The 21,510-nt window shown below is 46.6% G+C and overlaps 1 protein-coding gene across 3 annotated transcripts in view; it reads left to right on the top strand.

Moving 5' to 3' along the window:
• The window catches only part of LOC135008994 (E3 ubiquitin-protein ligase TRIM41-like), a 260,594-nt gene that overhangs the window by 147,972 nt on the left and 91,112 nt on the right, over window positions 1–21,510 (top strand). For 2 of the 3 annotated variants that reach the window (XM_063952242.1, XM_063952241.1), the window contains exons 5-7: window positions 18,267–18,289; window positions 18,859–18,947; window positions 19,031–21,137. In XM_063952242.1, the coding sequence (XP_063808312.1) occupies window positions 18,267–18,289; window positions 18,859–18,947; window positions 19,031–19,551 (633 nt within the window). In that variant the 3' untranslated portion in view covers window positions 19,552–21,137. Of the gene's footprint in view, window positions 1–18,266; window positions 18,290–18,858; window positions 18,948–19,030; window positions 21,138–21,510 lie in introns of those variants that run through there. The other variant, XM_063952243.1, reaches the window with a different exon arrangement.

Below are 21,510 nucleotides of genomic sequence, written 5' to 3' on the forward strand. Positions count from 1 at the left end.
AGCAGCATGACTTAAGAGTAAGGGTGTTTTGCATGTCAACGGGACACCATTTAGGAGCTTAGCTCTGTTAGCGGCTGGATCCCCCTCAGTAGTGGAGTCTACCAGGGGGTGACGGGCCAGTGACATCCCGGTTTGCCGTGCACTCACTGGGCCATCATGGTTATAGCTGCACCTATATTCTGCAGGATGTTTGAATGACTACCCTGGGAGGTCCGCCCCAGTGAGGGCTTTCGTCCAGTTGCCACTCCCCCTCTTCTTGGCGCGCTTTCTCTGTGAACTGCATGCCCAAGAGCTACATTCCTTAAACACTTGAGCTGCCATCTTCCCCAGCTGCAAAGTCTCCTGCGCCTAAGTCTGGCAGACGGGAGAGTTTAAATCCTCCTCTGTACCTCACAGTTAAGTGTTCTATGGAGATATAGTAATATATTTTCTAGGATCTGTATAGTTAGACAATTGTTTCTCTGTCACTAGTGTAGCAGTATCAAGATAGATGGCAGTAGTGAGCCATGGATTCTGTGTGGGACTGGAGGGATCCACCCACAATGGGTAGAAAAAAGGAGGTATGACCACACCCAATGGCTGCTAAATGGTGGGACTGGGGCAGACAAGTGTTTACACAGCCCAGGTGGGGTTATGGAAGACAGTCACGCTGCCTGTGGTGACAGTCCAAGTCTGTCTGTGGCAGTCAGTGTCCAGGAGGCCAGTGGGGGCCAGGAGACTAGTGGCTAAATCTGTAGGAGGCAGAGAAGACCACAAAATCTCTATGACTATGCATGTGATATTGAGTCTGAGAAGGCTAAGAGGCCGGTGCCATGTCTGTCAGAGACTGAGAATTTATGTTAGACTTTGCATGCGCACTAGCTGCCCTGTTAGGGGTCAAGCAGGGATCTGTGCCCTAAGTAAGGACTAGGTTGTTTTTGTTTTTAATTTGTGTATTACGCTGACAGTAAAGCTCCATTTGTTTTCAATTGAACCCGGTAAGCTGCGTATTGACCCTGATTGAAGCACCTAGAACACTGCACCACTAAACACTCATACCCATATTCCACTAGCTAAATTTACCCGTATTTTTGCACGGGGGTGCGCATCGACACAGGTTTTTAGTTAGTGGAAACGGCTCAATGCGGGTTGAGTGACCCTGGAATCCTACCCGGATAGCTTCCTGGGTAGAACACTGGACGGGTGGTCTTCTGTATGCCGGCGGTCGGGCTCCCGGCGCTCAGTATACCGGCGCCGGGAGCCCGACAGCCGGCATACCGACACTTATTTTCCCTCGTGGGGGTCCACGACCCCCATAGAGGGAGAATAAAATAGTGTGGCGCGCGTAGCGCGCCACCGTGCCCGTAGCGTGGCGAGCGCAGCGAGCCCGCAAGGGGCTCATTTGCGCTCGCCACACTGTCGGTAAGCCGGCGGTCGGGCTCCCGGCGTCGGTATGCTGGTCGCCGGGAGCCCGACCGCCGGCCAGCCGTAGTGAACCCCACTGTAATGACCTGGGTAATTGTGCAATGGAAACAGTCATTACCCATGTTTTCAGACCCGAGTAACGCTCTGAGACGCTGATTGGTGCTTCTGGGGCACAGGAAGATGATGTCATCCCTGGGAGACACGCTGGGCACATGTAGGCACTGCAGCAGCTTGCAAACAAATGCGGATGCAAGTCGCTGTGCACAGCTATTGCAGCAGCTTGCAATCAACACTACGCTGGGCACATGCAGGCATTGAATCGGCTTACAAACGAAACAGACATTGAAGTCACGCTGGGCACATACAGATATTTTTATTGCATCAGCTTCCAAACAAACAAACAAACAAACAGCAGCAGAAGCTCCAGCACAGCAACATGGCTACCCATACCTGGTCAGACACAGATATAAAAGAGATGCTTAATATTCGGGGAGAGGAAGAAATTAGAAGGCAGGTGACTGGAACAGTTAAGGATGCTGTCGTGTATAAGAACATATCCCTTTTGCTGGCAGAAAGAGGCATCCAAAAAACCCAGCAACAAGTCGTTAACAAATTGAAGGCACTACGCAGACAATTTACTAAAGTACACGACCATAACCGCAAGAAAAGTGGCGCTGGACGTATGGAATGGGCATATAATGACCTATGTTATAGTGTCTTCAGCAAAACTGCGCTAACAAATCCCATAGCACTATCGTCATCCAGCTGTGCCAGTCGCCAGATGTCAGTAGACGAGGACCGTGAGGAAACACAGCACAGCCTACCCAGCTCACAATGCAACTCACCATCCCCGCTGCTTATATCGGACAGCAGTTTCGAGGAATCAACCGCCAATGATGACTCCATCAGCGCAACTATTGAGGACGTACCAGAGTCTCAGGTGGAGGTGTTGCAACCCCCCAAGACCATGACTTTGCACTCAAATAGTAAGTATTACCATTTACAAACATTCATGTACATACATACAAACCACTGGACAGCAGGGGTGTAAAAACTCCAGGTTATGTAGAACTACACATCTTAGCATGCCCTGCCAAGCAGCAGTCCCTATACAAAATCTATGTAAAGGCATGCTGAGATGTGTAGTTCCGCAACAGATGGAGGGCTGGGAGTTTCTCAACAAGTTTTAGCTATTTCAGTAGCAGTGAGGGTGCGCCAGTCAATACTGGAGTTTTTTTCTCTTGTCAATGATTGGTGCATGGTAATGTTGCAGAGTATAGCTAGTGTGCAGATGGGAGAAGGCCACAAACACGTATATGCTACCACTGCTATTTTTATATATAATCCCCTTCACAGTCTACAACTGCAATGATGTCCATTATCTTGGAGCACCTGCGTGAGGCGTATAGTCAGCTGAATTCCCAGGAAGATGCACAAATTGAGAGATATCTTGCGTCCGAAAAGGAAATGCATCAATCATTTATGACGCAGTTAATGGCCATGCATGATAGGCAGATGTCATTTTTTGAGCGCACGTTTGCACGTACTTTAGGGAATACCACACAAGCACAACAGCAAGAGACAGCCTACCCACAGCACCCATATGGTCCATACAACTATGAGCCACCCTCAAATCCCACAACACAAATCCTGCAATCTTCAGAATATTTGGTGTATAGGCAATCCCCAATATTTAGATCCCACTGCTGCACATTTTTGAGATAACAATATAATAACATAGTAAAATGCTAACAGAAACCTTAACACAACATTTTTTTATCAACAGCTGCTCTTATTTAAGGGGGTTCACTGATAGATAGGGAGGGTGGAGCATGGTTGGTGCCGCCTCCCCGTCCCCATACAATTGGTGCTGCGCTGCCGTGAGCTCCCCCCCCCCCCCCGTCACTGATAGACAGGGAGGGTGGAGCATGGTTGGTGCCGCCTCCCCTTCTCCTTACAATTCCTGTCGTGAGCTCCCCGGGTCAGAGGCGGACAGGTCCCAAGGGTCCCATAAAATCCCTCCGCTGCTTACTCAGAATCGGCTCTCGGCTGCATCTTCCCGCTGATGACACCTCACAGCGGGGGACATGGAGAGAGCGCGCTGCCGCTGATTGATAGGGAGGATGCCCCCCCTCGGGCCCGTACACGGGGCACTGACAGACCAGTTTAAAGCATTATTGCAGGGCCCGCCAGACTGTCAGCGCAGTGAATGTAGTGTGACAGCTGCTGGGTGCCTGCTCCGCCTCCCCAGTCTCCAAATATCACCAGTCTCCAAATATCACCGCTGTAGTTTCCTGCCTGTAGGCTGCTGGGGAGGGACATGATGCGGGCCGCCGCCCAATCAACAGCTCGTGATCGGTGCTGAGTGCCTGCATGTGGGGGAGTGGTATGGGTGGTGCAGAAGCTGCAAGGGCAAATGGGGAATGGAGGTGAGCTCCTGCAGTGATGGATTGCCCATGCCCCCCTCCCTCCCCTTTTACCTAAAGGCAGCTGTGAAACAACAGAAAAATATGGGGAAGGGGGCAATAGAAGCGACGCCACTATGGTCCTCCTGGTCTTCATTTTCATAGGGGACGCAGCTCCTCCTCTAGACATGATGCGCTCCCTATTGTGAGCTCCTTCAGCAGTGAGTTACAGGCTCTGCAATGCAGCTCTGCCCCAGCTTTATAAATCACTGTACAGCTGACTTCCCTAATCCCAGCTAAAGTATGTTATCCCCCTGCCCAAGTGTGTGTGCCACAGGCCCAGTAACCCAGTATGTGTCCCTCCAAAGTCCCCAGTATGTGTCACCATGTCCTCCCCACAAAGACCCAGTGTGTGTGTCTGTGTGTTTGTCACCCTGTATGTGTGTGTGAACTCCTCCCCCCAATGTGTGTCACCATGTCCCCATCAAGACCCTGTATACGTGTGTGCCACCATGTCCCCCCCCCCCTCATGCCAGTGTATTTGCGAAATCATGTCATCCCCAGGCCCCAGTGTTTATGTCACCATGGCATCCTCCCCTAAGCACCAGTTTTTTTATATGCCCCCCCCCCCCAATTATTATTCATATCACCATGCCCATCCAGTCCTCAATATATATGTATTCATGTCGCCCCATGCCCATGTTTGTATCTTATAAAAGGAGTAATGGACAAAGAAGAAAATATAACCGGATGTCCCTCTATTTTCTTCTCTGCTCATTACTCCTTTTATATTTGTACCCCCACCTTTTACCATTTATTCTTACCACTGACCTTTCCCCTGTGCCCTTCACAAACCACTATTTATCTTGCCTTGCACTTTCTCCTGCCATCCCCTTTCTTCCACTTCTGCCCTCTTCCTTCCTCCTCATCTTCTGCTGAAGGTGATTGAATCTTGCTGTGAAGCTGTCAGAAGCGACATGGTGAAACCGGAGGATGGCAGGTAAGCATCCTTTTATCAATTGATGCTATGTGCTTTTAGCCTAAAGCAGAAGTTTTCACTGAACTCTGCAGAAGGCAAATTAGCGCTGCAGATCGCAGTCCCCATTATATATGGGGACTACGGTCTTACCCCTATGTACCTAGCTCCGAAAAGCATAGCTTTTCAGAGTGTAGTCCTGCTGGATTAAGGTACAGTAGTAGCACGTGCCGCCTTCCCCACCCCACTCTTTCCTCTCTCCTCTCTCTCTCTCTCTCTGAAGGGTCCGGACATACGCAATTCTCTGATGACGCAGCCACCGCGGCCCACCCCCCAACAGTTTGCGCGCGCCTGTGTTGCCTGGACCGCACCCCCTAAACGGCGGCCACATGCCGCCGGACCGCTCCCTCCCGCCCAGCGACTGCCTCTGCCTGTCAATCAGGCAGATGCACTCGCAGAGCTGAGACAGCCGACGGCTGTCTGGCATGCGCCGGTGCACTGCGGCGCTGGCGCATGCTCAGTTCAGACCTGATCGGCTGCTGTGCGAAAACACACAGCAGCGATCAGGTCTGAATTAGGCCCCCAGGTTGTCAGTCCTATGGATTATTTGTGGGAGGGGGCCTCAAATTGGTATCTTGCTTAGGGCCCCATGAGATCTAAATCTGCCTCTGCCCCGGGTCACTGATAGACATTGCTGCCGCCTCCCCTCACTCACAGCCGGCCCGACACAACAGAGAGAGCGGCACCCAGAATGGATCAGTGATTACCTAGCGGCGGGGGAGGACAGCATGTCAGGCACAGTGTCTATGGAGCTCGGACCTGGGGGCGGGCAGCAGGAGACGCGGAGTGGAAAGAGCTATGTTCTCAGCTAATTCCTTAATCCGCAGCTACTCCCAGGTTGTGACCTTATCGTCATGGATCCCCTGCCATTCTCAGCACCCAGCAACCCAGTAACAGGGATGGGCAGCTTGTGTTTGTGTCTGTATATATACATGTGTATAGATGTGTGTCGATGTTTGTGTACTTATAATAAGTATGTGTGTGTCTGTATCGTGCTCTGCCTGGCGCAATGTGTATAATGACGTGCTCTGCCTGGCGCAATGTGTATAATGACATGCTCTGCCTGACGCAATGTGTATAATGACGTGCTCTGCCTGGCGCAATGTGTATAATAATGTGCTGTGCCTGGCGCAATGTGTATGGTAACGTGCTGTGCCTGGCGCAATGTGTATAACATGCTCTATCTGTCGCATTGTGCATAGGAGGTTCTACTGCTTTGCAGTCTGGAAGGTGGAACATCAATTCACTTTCTGCCTAAGGGCACCAAAATGTCTAGTTACACCTCTGGTGCAGGGTGTCCTGCACGGCCCAGCAGCATTGTCACCCCATCCCCCCACCTTGCAACACTTTTGTAGTGTCCAAACAAGATTAAGACTAATACGAACCTTCATTCCAATGGGACCCAGAAAAAGACCGGTAGGACCCCAATTTTTAAAAGTGAGGGGTCAGCGCGATCACTGTGTACAGTATGTGCATGTTTACTGTCTGCTATGTTAGACATTTTCCTAGCCTTGGGTAATTTCCATGACTAAACTTGTCCTAGCGTAGGCATTTTTTAGTTGTCATACAGCACAAAGCCTCTTGTCATTCCCCTTCCCAGTTGGTGACTCTTAGTGTTAGCCTGTTACAACTCTGTACATTTTCATATACATATCACTACAAAAGTGGTTTGGTTATGTCAGGTGCATTTACGCTTCCAGGGCTGTTTCTAAGAAGGGAACTACTGGGCACAAATCTCCTTTCTGCAAAAACTGCCAGAATAAGTTGCAGACTCTCGTCTGTGCAGACACCAGCCTCCAGGGGGCCAACCGGCAATCAACCTGATGGCCTCCTGGCGGAACTACAAGGTGGACAGGTACAGCACCCGGATTCTGGGCTTATCTAGTCGACACCCTCTCTGCTCCGTGGGTGTTCAACCTGGTCAACCTCTACCCTATATATAACCACACGTTCTAAACAAGCTAAAGGAACTTCTGCTATATGTTGGCCTCGTCGGTCCTGGTATGCAGACCTTCTTCAAATGTCAGTGGCCCCTCTTTAGTTGCTACCTTCCCACTCAGATCTTCTCAGTTAGGGTCAGTTCTATCAAGACGGGGTGGCTATTGAAACACCCATCCTAAAAGCAAGAGATTTTTCCGATGCCCGGAAAATATCCTCAGCTAAGATTTACCACAGGGTGTGGATAGCCTATTTCTCTTGGTGCGAACAACCGTTTTGTAATTTGGTGTTCCGGTTATACGGACTTTTGTCTTTTCCCCAGAAGTGACTAGACTTGTGTCTCCTCTTCAGTTACTTAAAAGTTGAAGTGTCGGCCCTTTGGGTGTTCTTCCAGAAAAAACAAGCATCCATTCCTGCCATCCAGACATTCCTGCAGGGGTGTTACACATCCTGTTCCCCTTCATGCCTCTTGTGGTGCCATGGGACTTTGTGCTTGTGCTGTCTGCTCTACAGGAGCCTCCCTTTCACCTGTTGGTATTGGTAGACCGGCTGCTTGTACCTGGAAGATTTATTTTCTTGCTAGCCATTTCTTCGGCCAGGAGGGTCTAGGAACTGTCGACTTTGTCACACAGATCGCTTTTCCTTATATTTCACCCGGACCGAGCGATGACTTTTTACTCAAGATATTTTTCAGTTACCACATTAACCAGATTAGATGTCATCCTTGACTGTGAACTGACCTTTACTCCCCACATTCAATCTGTCTAAAAATTATGTTACGTGCATCTAAAAATATATCCAATACACAACCATACCTTACACAAGACGGATGGCGGTTATTAGGTCGACATGAGTTAGGTCGACCACGTTTGGTCGACATGCATTATGTTGACATGATCACTAGGTCGACATGGAAAAAGGTCGACATGAGTTTTTCACAATTTCTGTAGCATCCATAAGGGATATTGGGGAGACTTAGTACGATGGGGTATAGACGGGGTCCAATGGAGCCGGTGCACTTTAAATTTCTTCACTGGGTGTGCTGGCTCCTCCCCTCTTTGCCCCTTCCCACAGGCAGTTTAGAAAAAAGTGCCCTCAGGAGAGGATGCACACTCTGCAGCTCCAGAGAGTTTTCGTCAGTTTATTTGAACTCTTTGTTATTTTCGGTATGCTGTTTGGGCAACAGCATACCTGCACCGTGGGAGTTAGGGGGGACGGTCACCGGCTTTACGAGATGTCAGAGCCACTTCACTGCTGCAGGATCACCATCCTGAAAGGTTGTTTGTTCAGCGGGGCACTGCGCCTTAGCTGTCGCAATTGCTGCACGCTGCACACCCCTAACAGATGCCTGAAGGTGATGACAGTGGTGAGTAAAAAACCGGGGGCCCTGCTAGGGGGGTCCCCCGGTTCATGGTGTGGCTGACCATGGGTGCGGCATACAGGACCCTCCTGGGGGGGACCCACTAGAGGTCCCTGTGTAAACTGGCTAGCGGTGGCTTAAATTAGCACATGTGCAATGTTTTTAAGCACTTTAGGAGACATTGCCAGAGCGGGTCCAGCGGTATTTTGGTGCCTTCCTCTGCTTATGGCAGCAGTAGCAATGCTGGAAAACTGGTACAGGGTGTAGCAAAGGGGGAGAGCCGCTATTGTACACAATCTGCGTCCTATACAGGACAGTAATCATAAGTGTTTCACTGTGATATTATAAGCTGACAGACTCACTGGGGCTGTGTAGCTGGGGTGTGCTGGTCTCTCTCTGTATGTCTCCCTCTTACATACAGTAAGGGCAGGCTTGATAAGTTTTATTGTCTATGTGTATGTTATTGTGATTTACTGTGAACATGGGTAAACGCAAACTATGCAGTGTATGCCACACCAGATTCTCTCCCTTATCATCTGATTCTGTTTCATGTGAACAATGCAGACAGTATTCACAACTCAGTAATGGGGCTGGGGGAGAGGGTCAAGAGCTTCCCTGGCTAAGGGCCCTTAAGAATATGCTGTCTGATGTGTCATCACAATTCACTGTTTATGTTCAGAAAACTCAGCTACTACAACAGGCTGTTGCAGACTTAGCTGCTAGGGCAGATGTTACACAGCCCCCCCTCTCTCACGCAGGACCACAAAAGCGTGGTTTACCTGCCTTACTCTCTGATTCAGATGAGGATATACAGGAGAATGGGGAGGACTTGGATCCCGTTAGTGGGGATTCTGCTTCTGCTCAAGGTATTGAACCCCTCATTCTGGCTGTACAGGACGTCTTAAAACTCCCTCTAGAACAGTGGTTCTCAAACTCGGTCCTCAGGACCCCACACAGTGCATGTTTTGCAGGTAACCCAGCAGGTGCACAGGTGTATTAATTACTCACTGACACATTTTAAAAGGTCCACAGGTGGAGCTAATTATTTCACTTGCGATTCTGTGAGGAGACCTGCAAAACATGCACTGTGTGGGGTCCTGAGGACCGAGTTTGAGAACCTGTGCTCTAGAAGATGCTGTGTCACAGCAGTCGTTTTTCTTTACACAAAACAAGCCTAATGTCACTTTCCCTGATTTTGCAGAGTTAGATGACCTATTTAAGTTAGCCTGAAAAAATCCAGACAAAAAATACCAAATGTCAAAAAGATTATTGCACACTTTCCCATTTGTTCCAGAAGGTAGGAAATTCTGGTCAGAACCCCCGCGAGTTGACGTATCAGTCTCTCGACTGTCAAAAAAGCCGGTGCTGCCTGCCCCGGGCTCCTTTACCATAAAGGACCCTGGGGACAGAAAAATAGAGACTACACTAAAGTCTATCTACACAGCAGCAGGTGTATCGCAAAGGTCGGTCATAGCGGGTTGCTGGATGACCCATGCCATTCACACGTAGGCTTCTCAAATTCAGGAGGGTCTCTCCGGGGATATGCCTCTGGTCACTATGGTGACTCTCCTGAAGCACATTCAGGATACTGCACGCTTCCTGTGTGCCTCACTCAAGGAGATGGGCAATATTAATGCTAGGACTTCTGCCATGGCAGTGTCGGCACGCGGGGCTTTGTGGTTGCGTCAGTGGATAGCAGACATAGAGTCCAAGCGCAGTGTGGAATCTCCCCTTTTCTGGGGAATGGCTCTTTGGGCTTGAGTTGGACACGTGGATTTCCAGAGTCGCTGCAGGGAAATCCACGTTTCTTCCCTCTGGGGCCCCGCCGGCTAGGCAGTCTATTCAGTCCTTTCGGTCTAACAGATTTCGATCTAGGGCCAATATTCATCGCGCTATCCAACTTCTATCACGCCATGGGTGGATTCTCAATTTACAGAAGTCTTACCTGTAGCCAACTTTGCGACTCCTGTTCTTGGGGATGGTACTGGATACTGTGGCCCAGAAAGTGTTCCTCCTGGAGGACAGAGCGAGAACACTTCAGGAGATGATCCGCATGGTGCTCCAACCTGCTTGAGTATCCATCCATCTTTGCATAAGATTGTTGGGGAAGATGGTTGCCTCATACGAGGCAATCCAATATGGGAGGTTCCATGCCAGAACATTTCAATTGGATTTCCTGAGCAAGTGGTCCGGATCACATCTACAGGTGCACCGGATGATACGGCTGTCACCTCAGGCCAGGATTTCCCATCTCTGGTGGCTGCAGTCCTCCAATCTCCTTGAAGGCCGGAGTTTCGGGATTCAGGATTGGATCCTCCTCACGACGGATGCGAGCTGTCACCCAAGGGGCTCAGTTCCAGGGCAGGTGGTCAGCCCACGAAGCCCTCCTTCCGATCAACATTCTGGAACTTTTGGCGATCTACAATGCTCTGCTTCAGGCCTCTCCTCTGCTCAAGGATCACGCGATCCAAGTACAGTCGGACAACGCCACAGCAGTGGCGTACATCACTCGGCAAGGAGGGACAAAAAGCAGAGCCTGCATGTGAGAGGTGTCAAAGATACTCCTCTGGTCGGAAAGAAATGCTAAGCAATGTTAGCAATCTTCATTCCAGGAGTGGACAACTGGCAAGCGGACTTCCTGAGTCGTCACGATATCCACCCGGGGGAGTGGGGGCTCCACCATCAGGTGTTTCAGCAGATCATCATCCGGTGGAGCTGCCCACAAATAGACATGATGGCTTCTCGACTCAACAAGAAGCTTCACTGGTATTGCTCACGAACCAGGGACCCTCAGGCGAGGGCAGTAGATGCACTGACGTCGCCTTGGCCTTACCGGCTGGTCTGCCTGTTTCCTCCGATTCCGTTGCTCCCAAGGGTGCTCAAGCGAATCAGAAATCAGGGAGTCTGATTGCCCCACATTGGCCTCGGAGGGCGTGGTACGCAGATCTTCTGGACATGTCCATAGAAGACCCTTGGCCTCTACCACTAAGAAGAGAACTACTTCAATAAGGGCCGTTCATCTACCCAGAATTATGGCGACTTTGACAGCATGGAGTTTAAGCGGAACATCCTAGTTCACAAGGTCCTTTCCAGGAAGGTTATTGTTCAGGCCCGGAAACCTGTGACGTCAAAACACTATCATCATATCTGGAGAAGATATGTCTCTTGGTGCAAGGAACATGCATATCCGCCTGCAGAGTTCCACTTGGGACTTTTCTTACGTTTCCTGCAGCCTGGTGTGGATAAGGGCTTACGTCTGGGTTCCGTTAAGGTTCAGATTTCAGCTCTTTCAACTTTCTTTCAGAAGAAATTGGCAGTGTTGCCAGAAGTTCAGACCTTCTTACAATGGTGCTCCACATACAACCTCCTTTTGTGCCGCCTATGGCGCCCTGGAATCTGAACGTGGTGTTGAAATTTCTAAAGTCCTCCTAGTTTGAACCTCTGATGAAGGTAGAAGACAAGTACCTCACGTGGAAGACGGTGATGTTACTGGCCCTGGCTTCTGCTAGACGTGTCTCAGAATTGAGGGCCTTGCCGTGTAAAAGTCCCTACTTGGTCTTTTACGAGGACAGAGCAGAGCTCAGGACTAGGCAGCAGTTCCTGCCGAAGGTTGTCTCTGCGTTCCGCTTGAAACAGCCTATTGTGGCTCCGTCCAGTTCTGGCACTTCTGCTCCTCCGGAGGCATTGGATGCTGTGCGAGCCTTGAAGATCCATATCAAGCGAACGGCTTGGATTAGAAAGACGGATTCCTTGTTTGTGCTCTATGATGCGCAGAAAGAGGGTTGCCCTGCTTCAAAGCAGTCCATTGCTCGTTGGCTTAATATCCAACAGGCCTATGTGTCGGCAGCCTTACCTGTTCCTAGCTCTCTGAAGGCCCACTCAACAAGATCGGTGGGCTCTTCCTGGGCGGCTGCCCGTGGAGTCTCGGCCTTGAAACTATGCCGAGCTGCTACCTGGTCAGGGAAGAACACTTTTGTTAAGTTCTACAAGTTTGATACCCTGGCCAAAGAGGATACCCAGTTTGGGCAGGTGGTGCTGCAGCAATCTCCGCACTTTCCCGCCCGTTCTGGAAGCTTTGGGATGTCCCCATCGTACTAAGTCTCCCCAATATCCCTTATGGATGCTAGAGAAAATAGGATTTTAATTACCTACCGGTAAATCCTTTTTTCGTAGTCCATAAGGGATATTGGGGGTAATTCCAAGTTGATCGCAGCAGGATTTTTGTTAGCAATTGGGCAAAACCATGTGCACTGCAGGGGGGGCTGATACAACATTTGCAGAGAGAGTTAGATTTGGGTGTGGTGAGTTCAATCTGCAATCTAAATTGCAGTGTAAAAATAAAGCAGCCAGTATTTACCCTGCACAGAAACAAAATAACCCACCCAAATCTAACTCTCTCTGCAAATGTTATATATGCCCCCCCCTGCAGTGCACTTGGTTTTGCCCAACTGCTAAAAAATGTCCTGCTGCGATCAACTTGGAATTACCCCCATTGGGCGCCCGCGTCAGTGTGTTGACTTTTCTGCAGGTTCTCTTTATATGGTTACCTGTTCAGCTGTTTCTGTTGTTGTTACCAGCCGTTGCTGGTTGTTGTATGTTAGTAGTGTGCTGGTGTATAAATCTCACCACTCGTTGTTATGTTCCTTCTCTCATATATGTCCTTTCTCCTTCGGGCACTGTTTTACCTATAACTGCCTGTGGGAGGTGACATAGAGGGGAGCAGCCAGCACACCCAGTGAAGACAATTAAAGTGCATCGGCTACTTTGGACCCCTTCTATACCCCATCGTACTAAGTCTCCCCAATATCCCTTATGGACTACGAGAAAAGGATTTCCCAGTAGGTAATTAAAATCCTATTTTTTTTATTTTATTTTTTTTTTCATTTTTTTGACCTTTTTCATACTTAACGATCCACATGGACTACAATTGGGAACGGTAACCTGTGCCGAGCGCAGTATTAGCGGAGCGAGGCACCTTGCCCGAAGCTGCGAGGGAACACTGTGCACTAATTGGGGTTCCCAGTCATTTTACGAAGAAAACGACACCAAAAAAAGTAAAAGAAAACCTCATGTCCACCTTTTCCCATGTGGACCTAGTGATCATGTTGACCTAACTCATGTTGACCTAATGAATCACACCCACACAAGACACTGCAAAAACTGTAATCCATGTTCTCATCTTCTTACTTGTTTTACCAAGAAGAAGACTTTCACCACTACAATCCATTCTGAATGCAGCCGTGAGGCTAGTCTTCCTCGCGAGACGTCAGCATATACACACTGTCAGTCCCTCAATTGGTTACCTGTATTCTACTCTATTAAATATAAAATAAAAGGCCATTAACCAAACTGCATACCAATGTACAGCTCTTCGCTTATATCAAAATGTCTCCCAATTTGATCTCTCCCCTCTTCACAAGATCTATGTCTATGTCTCTCATCCACATTCATTATTCGCTCCCATTCATGATTGCAGGACTTTCTTCAGGCTGTTCCCACTCTGTGGAATGCCCTACCACGCACAATAAGACTCTCCTCTAGTCTCCAAACTTTCCCTGAAAACTCACCTCTTTAGGTAAGCTTATCAAATTCTGGAACATAACTTCTTTAAGCTTTCCTATCCAATTACATCCCCACTGGTACAATCTACACATCCTCACATATTTTCTCTTTCTTCACTTTCCCTTGCTCCTGACCCTGGTTCATCATTCCTGTGTAACCACAACATGCAAGAATTTTTGCAATCTGGTGGACAGTTATGCAATAGATAGCACCTATCTTGTGTATCAATGCCTATTTCCCTATAAATTGTAAGCTTCTGAGCAGTGCCTTCCTATCTCTATGTCTGTTTTTACCCAGTTTTGTTTTATCATAATTGTTTCCAATTATAAAGCACAACGGAATTTGCTGTGCTATATAAAAAACTTAATTAACCAGGAAACAGTGGTTCTTGTCTGACACAATATTGCGTTTCTTTGGCTCTTGTTTTTTGTGCTTAGGATCTATGTTTCCAGTCCAAGGACTAGCATTGTACCGATGTTCTGTTTGGCCTTTTTAACCACTTAACAGTGAATTAGGTGAAGAACATGAATTTAACCCTATCCAAAATGATTTTAGTTAAAACAAAGACAAAATTTTTTTTTTTTTTTTTCAAAATTTTTTTTTCACACATCGGAACATCGATCGGGAACATCACAACTTTAGTTTTTAGAGCCCGGACAGCTGCCAGGAACACACGGGGGTGATGATTTACACTTACCAGCGGCTGCTGTTGTCTGCAGCCGCTGAGGGTGGGGTATCCTGCCGTGCTGGCCGATTAGCAATGATCGGCAACACTGGGGTCTGGGTGCTGGAAGGCAGAGGGACCTTACTGTCCCTCTGACAGCAGCAGCGCAGGGAAGTTTCCATTCCCTGCCGCTGATAACACAGTTTATCTGACTGGTCGCATCCTGTGCAACCAGATCAGATAAAGCACTTGCAGGCATGGTCGCCAGGCTAGTGGTTAATGCTCACAGGAGTGGTTGGCCTTGGTCCAAGCAATCTATCACCTAATGGATCACAGCAGTGATTTGCCATGCTAATACATATACAGATTCTGTGAAGGCTCATTCTGCCCAGTCGGTGGGGACCTCCTGGGTGGCCTGACGTGCTGCCTCTGCGGTGCAACATTGTAGGGCTGCCACTTGGTCCTCAATGCACACTTTCATTAAGTTATATTGATTTTGACACCTTTGCATCTAGCAGTGCCAGATTTGGGTGTTGTCTTCCACACAGAAGCGCTCCATCCCTTAGGGACAGCTCTGGGCTGTCCCAGTGTCCCCATGGATGAAAGAGAAAAAGGATATTTGTACTTACCAGTTAAATCCTTTTTTCATATTCCATGGGACACTGGACGCCCTCCCTGGTGTTGCCAGTAGTTAACAGGGACTTGGTTGCATAGCATCCATATTTCTGTAGATGCATGCGTTTGTGTCTGCCTCCTTCTCCTGCCTCCATTCTTCGGCTTATGATCCCCATACATCACAGCCCCGTTTCCCCCGATCTGCCGATCGAAAGCCGGCAATCGGTGATCAATTGGAGAATCTGAGAAATTAAATAAAAAATGTCCGATTTGCCGATCCCGACCGTTTTAATGTTGGGATCAAGGAATCAGGATTTTTAAATGTGTTGAATAGTCTTGATTCCTTGACCCGGCCATTGGGGGAACGGTCCATTGCCCCAATATATCTATGATGTATGGGGGTCGTAAGTTCCTATAAACTGACTTCAGGAGGCAGGGTGTGGTGTATAGAGGAGGAGGAACCTATGCTGTGAAAACTTTAACTATTTTGTGTCCAGACACCTTTCTCTGCTATACCCCCACTGTCCACAATTGAATCGGAGAAAAGGATTTAACCGAGAAGATCAAAAATTCTGTTTTTGCGATCAAAACAAGTATTTAAAAAACTGTTCTTGTGCTTGTGACCTAGTTGGGGTGTTAGTTTATTTGATGTACGCATGACATAACCTTACTGTATATTCTACTGGTGCAGGGTGTAATATTTTCTGTATGGTGATTTTTATTTACAGCAGGGCTTTGTTGCCATGGGCTCATTATAGCTTTATTTGGGTATAACGCATTGGTAATAATTGTATGCCAGTTCAATGCTAATGACTGTTGTAAAGCAGACCATGTTTTTTATAAAACTACGTAGAAATTTAAAAATAAAGAAAATTGATTCGAATTAAAAGCAGGGTGAAGTAATTAAGGGTCTGATTTAGAGGTTGATGTGGCCAATGTTTTGAGTCTGCGCATGTACCCAGTTTGTAACCACTGGCAGACGCAGAGAGAGACAACTTTAATGGGGCATTATTGGAAATTAAAAGGGGGTGGCTAGTTAGTCGCAAGCGTTTATTTCTACCAACTATTGTAGAAATTTAGGCGTAATGAATAAGACCTTGAACATTAACTCTCTCCCAGTCATTTTTTTTTTTCCTACCTTCTCTGCACTTTTATTTCTTGAGGAGTATTGGCTACAGTCACTCAAAGTTGTTAGTATCTCCTGAATCTGATGTTTTTACCCCAGTATTTCCTAAAATCCACTACTTACCCAGTCAAGTAGATGAAACCACCTGTGCATGATTAAAGAAATCCTGAAAACATTGGCTGTTTAGTTGGGGAATGAGGCTTGTGTTGAGACACTGTTTTAGATTGCAGCTATGGTGGCCAATCCCGGGAGCGGGATCAGCAGGGTCCCAGGATTTTGGCCAAAAATTGTCCGGATTTGAGTTTCCAATCCTGGAGATTTTGGGATTAGCTAGCCCCTTTGTTTTTTCAATGCAGCGTTGAGCGTCCTTAGGAGGCTCAGGCGCTGCCCGGCTCCCCCTGCCTAGCTCCCCCTACCCACTGGCTGTGCGCACTGTGCAGCGTGATGTGAAGTCAGAGGTCATGCTGCGCAGCCTGCCGCCCAGACCTCAGCACCTGCACTGCCCCGCACCTCAGCTCACTGCAGCAAGTGGAGCCTGTCTAGACGAGAGAGTTGTGTAGGCTGGAAAGGGGGGGCAGGGGCACAGACATTGAAAAGAAAACGAATCCCGGGATTGATCATGTTTCAATCCCGATTCCCGGGATTGAAAAAATGGCCCGGGATTGGCCACCCTAATTGCGGTATACATTTTTGAAATGCTGTAGATAATCTGACCCTGAGGTCTGCCAGAGTGCTTGTTGCATTGTCTTGTTTGTAACAAGAGTTTATTGATCCAAAATAGAGGAGTGGATAGAACAAAATATTGGTGTGTTGGTGTAATAGCTCCTCCAGAATAAAGGGCCTGATTCGTATTGTACGTAAAGCAAAAAATGCAAGCAACTGGGTAAAACCTTGTTGCACTGCAGGTGGGACAGATGTAACATGCAGAGAGATTTAGATTTGGGTGGGTTCAACTTTTTCCTGTGCAGGGTAAATACTGGCTGCTTCATGCAAGTAGTCCACAAATACTGGCTGCTTTATTTTTACACTACAATTTAGATTTCAGTGTGAATACACGCTACCCAAATCTAAATCTCTCTGCATGTTACATCTGCAGTTTAACATGGTTTAGCCCAGTTGCTTTTTTGATTTGCTAACAAACATGAATAACCCCCTATGTTATTAAGTTTCTTCATTTTCAGATCTTTTCGGAGATGAATAAGTTTAACTTTTATATCGATGTCCTCAAAATCCTGTGCTGTTGAGATGTTTGTACAGATATGTCCTCATACACCTTTGCTGCAGTCACATCAAACAGTCCCTCTTGGCATAACAGGTCGCGTGAGAATCTTCTAGCAACGTAATGTGACTAGGACGCACAAGGAGACTGTGCTGATTAGTTTGATATAACACTTGTATATCTGTGTGCGACTGAGTCTCTGAATCTATATACGAAGTGCTACAATGTAGCACCCACAGTTTTTTTCCAATACAAGTTCTGTTCTGCTCCGTATACAGACTCAGTCATACACAATATACAGGTGTCTGATCAAATTAATCTGCACAGTCTCCTTGTGCATTGCGTTGCGACTAAGACGCATTTTCAGCAAAAAAAAAAAGAAGCCAGACGTTAGCAGAGATGCACAGGACCTGGCGGCTCACTCATGCCATGCATCTTGCACTGCTTTATCGAGGCTAGATGTATGAGGACCCCCCCTTCCCCTTCCCGATATGAGGGTGCATCTGTATGTATACTGTACCTGGATTAGCTGTCGCAAACCAGCATCCCTGTTTTGTATGTTTCTTTGCTCTTAAAAAAGCCGTGCCAAGATGAAAGTTGAACATATGAAATCCAAATGCTTCTGATCCTATTTATCCAGACACAAACATGCCAGTAGGGCACTAGTGAAATGTGGGACACAGTCTGTACTTTGCACTTTAGCACAAAAACGTTTGTATGTAAATAGTCTTAATGCCAATACTGAGGAGTCTAACACTTTCGGATGTGTCTCCAACTTTGACCCTTTAAGAGCACCGGCCATCTATATTTTTTTTTTATGTATATATCTTTTTGGTTAAGAGCTTTATTTGTGGGGATTTCTGGAGTAAGCCTGTGTTGTCTGATTAATATCTGTATTCTCTTTCCTTTTTTTTTTTATGTCACTTGACCTAAACAGAAATTGACACCCACTGTACACAGGTAAGATTTTCTTTGTAACAGACATGGATGACAAATAAGCTTTACTGATACGTAATATATACTATAACTAGTGAATCAGAATTTAGATTTTAAGTTAGTTTTCAAAGCATTCTGACATAGTAGAGTTGTATAGCCAAAGTAGCAAGATAAACACCCTCAACTTACACTCTTCCCCCTCTAGGCAGAATGCCTCTATTTTGTCTTGACCACCTTCCAACTTGCTGTTCTGTGATGACAAAACTACAGTACTTGTTTAAAAGAAGTTTTAGTTAAGAGTTTTACAACTAGTTTGACCCATGTGATCCTAAAAGTTGCCCCCAGACTAAAATGCTAACTTATCACTAGATTTATTCTTTACACTGGTCAAAGCAGCCCAAGCCTTACAGAAAGTATTAATAGTTCAGTACCATAAATGAGATCTGTTTTGGTTTCCAAACAAAATTAAAGAAAATGCTAAATAGTTTGTATGTTTTATTGTTACAGGTTTCTTTAGTTGTATGAAGGTGATGAATCTACTAGCATATAAGTGTGTTCAATGGTTACCACTATGTTTTTTTTTTTTCTTTTAGTCATTCTCCTGTAGTTTCCTGTTCTAAGCCCAGACCACACAGTCAGCAAGACTTCATAGCAACATTAGACTATGTGAAGGCATTCACTGGTGAGGATACTGCATGTCATGGTGGTTGGTTGGTTTTTGTTTGTTTAACTAAAAATAATAAATACAATTTCTGTTATTTCTAGTTCCAGTGTCCTTGGACCTTAAAACTGCCAGTCCCAATCTTCTCGTAACCTACAACAAAAAATGTGTTCAGTACGATGACATTGCCACCGATGTGGTTCCATATCCTGAGAGATTTGATTCAAAACCATGTGTATTGGCAAACACTGGATACCGATATGGGAAACGTTATTGGGAAGTTGATGTGGGAGGTGGCATATATTGGACCATTGGGGTTGCCAGACAGTCTATACGCAGGAAAGGTGCATTTAAAATTGAACCCAATGGTGGAATATGGGCAATTGGTTTACTTGGCATGTATACAGATAGATACTATGCCTTTACCAATCCAGACACCCTTCTGCTTCCTCAGGAGCCTCCTGAAGTTATTGGAGTCTTCTTGAACTGTGATGAAGGCTATTTATCTTTTTATAATGCTGTGAATATGGAGCACCTATACACATTCCAATCTGTAGAAATCTATGATAGGATGTTCCCCTTTTTTTGCGTGGGGGCTGTGGGAACAGAGTTAAGACTGTTTTAATATGTTTAGTTGTAGGTGTCACCAGTCTGTTCTTTCTGCTTTCAGTGGCTCCTCTTTTCTCCGTCAACACAATCTTTCTTTCTGTGCTGCTTTCTGGCAGGGAAAAAGATCACTGGCCGGCTCTTTCCAGTATTGCTAATGTTTCTGACACCAGCTCATGTCAGGGAAAAGTTTCAAAGATTTTTGGAAGTTTTTGTCCTCCTAATGTTCCTATGTTTTAATACTAACAGCACTATAGTTCCTGTCATAGTTCTTACTGGATGCAGTTCTGCCCCTCTTCATATGTTCTTGGTGTATATACATGAAAAGTATTTGAAATGCATAGAAATTACATTCTAATTAAGATCAGTTATAATGATCTCTACCTCAAGTTCTACCCAGAGTATGCTACTCCACCCATCATATTTCTGGGTTCAGTATGATTGACCGACAGACAGGATGCCGGCGGTCACCATACCAATGCCGGCATCCCGATGTTTGAAATCCAGACAGGGTTGAGGTAAGCATGTTCCCCCTCTCCCCTACCCCCTAAATATCCCTTCCTGCAACCTAACCTCCCCCCTGGTGCTGCCTAAACATATCCCCCCCCCCCCACAGCCTAAACCTACCCCTTACTGCCTAAACCCCCCCACCCCCCTTCGCAGTGGTGCCTAGCCCTAACCCTCCCTCCCCCGATGTCTAATCCCCTCCCTAGCATCCTACCCCCGCAGCCTAACCTCCTGGGGTGGCGCCTAAACCTAAATCCCCCCCCCCCCCCCCAGCCCTAATCCCACCCGCTATTCTTATGGTCGGATGCCAGCTGTCGGTATTCCAGTGTCAGTCTCGTGGCCCTGTCGGAATTCCGAAGTCTGCATTCTGACAGCTGTCGGAATTCCGACTGCCGGGATCCCAGCATCTGGCTTCTTAACTGAATCCCATATAATTTGTGTGTGCTGCTGCTTGTGTGCAGCCTACCCATGCAATGCAATGTGTGGACATGACTTTTCTCCATTTACCGGTGATCGGCGGAGCAGAGAAGAATATCCACTCTCAGCTTTCCTCCTGCAGCTATTCTCTATTCAGTTGGTTTTCTGTACAAGTACAGGCATCAGAAAAGGCTGCAGGAATGCCAGTGACAAATTGCACTGTCCAGTTCTACATACTATACTCCTTCACATAGTTTTAGAGCTTTTTATCATTTTAAATAGCATTTTATTCTAAATTATTAGCGTATTAAGATTCTTAAAGCAAAACTACAATGTACAACTTATAGGGGAGAATTCAAGTGTTAGAAAAGTTGGTTGGGTGTCTGTTTTTTCCTGTCTATTAGATAGGAAAAAACAGACACCCAACTGACTTTTCAAACAATTGAATATCCCCCATAAAGTGCAGTATTTCATATGGTTTTTATCCTTTTTAGCCAATATTTAATCCTGATTATTAGAATTTCAAATATTCTAACACAAACTGCTGCAAACTTTTCTGTTTTGGTTAATGGTCCAGTCCACATAGTGATATCTTTTATTTTACTGTGCAAAAGGCTTGATTATATTGCAAATGTATTGTTTTCATAATCTAAAGTAAAGGAAATTTGATTGCTGCAATTATTTGTGTTCTCTCCAGTTCCACATCATTGGTTACGTTTTCTCTAAAGTCCATTTTTATTTTGGAATATCTGTATTGTACTATTGATATATATTACAGAGACCAGCTACTTCTTGCTAAGTAGCTGAATAAGAAAATGCATAGGGATTCAAATTATATTCACATTCATATAATGACGCAAATAATATCTTAGCCGCAAAGGGTTATACAATAATTATTACTGAGCCCTGTTTGGAGACCCATCACAGTGATTATGGAGACATAGCATACAGGGCAGCTATCACATGAACAGAAACACAGACCATATTGTGACTGTAACAGAGTTACTGTAAATCAATTGCAGAGATTTTGAAGATGCAGAGTGCACACCAAGCA

This window comes from Pseudophryne corroboree, chromosome 2, assembly GCF_028390025.1.
Source record: "Pseudophryne corroboree isolate aPseCor3 chromosome 2, aPseCor3.hap2, whole genome shotgun sequence".
Lineage (NCBI taxonomy): Eukaryota > Metazoa > Chordata > Amphibia > Anura > Myobatrachidae > Pseudophryne > Pseudophryne corroboree.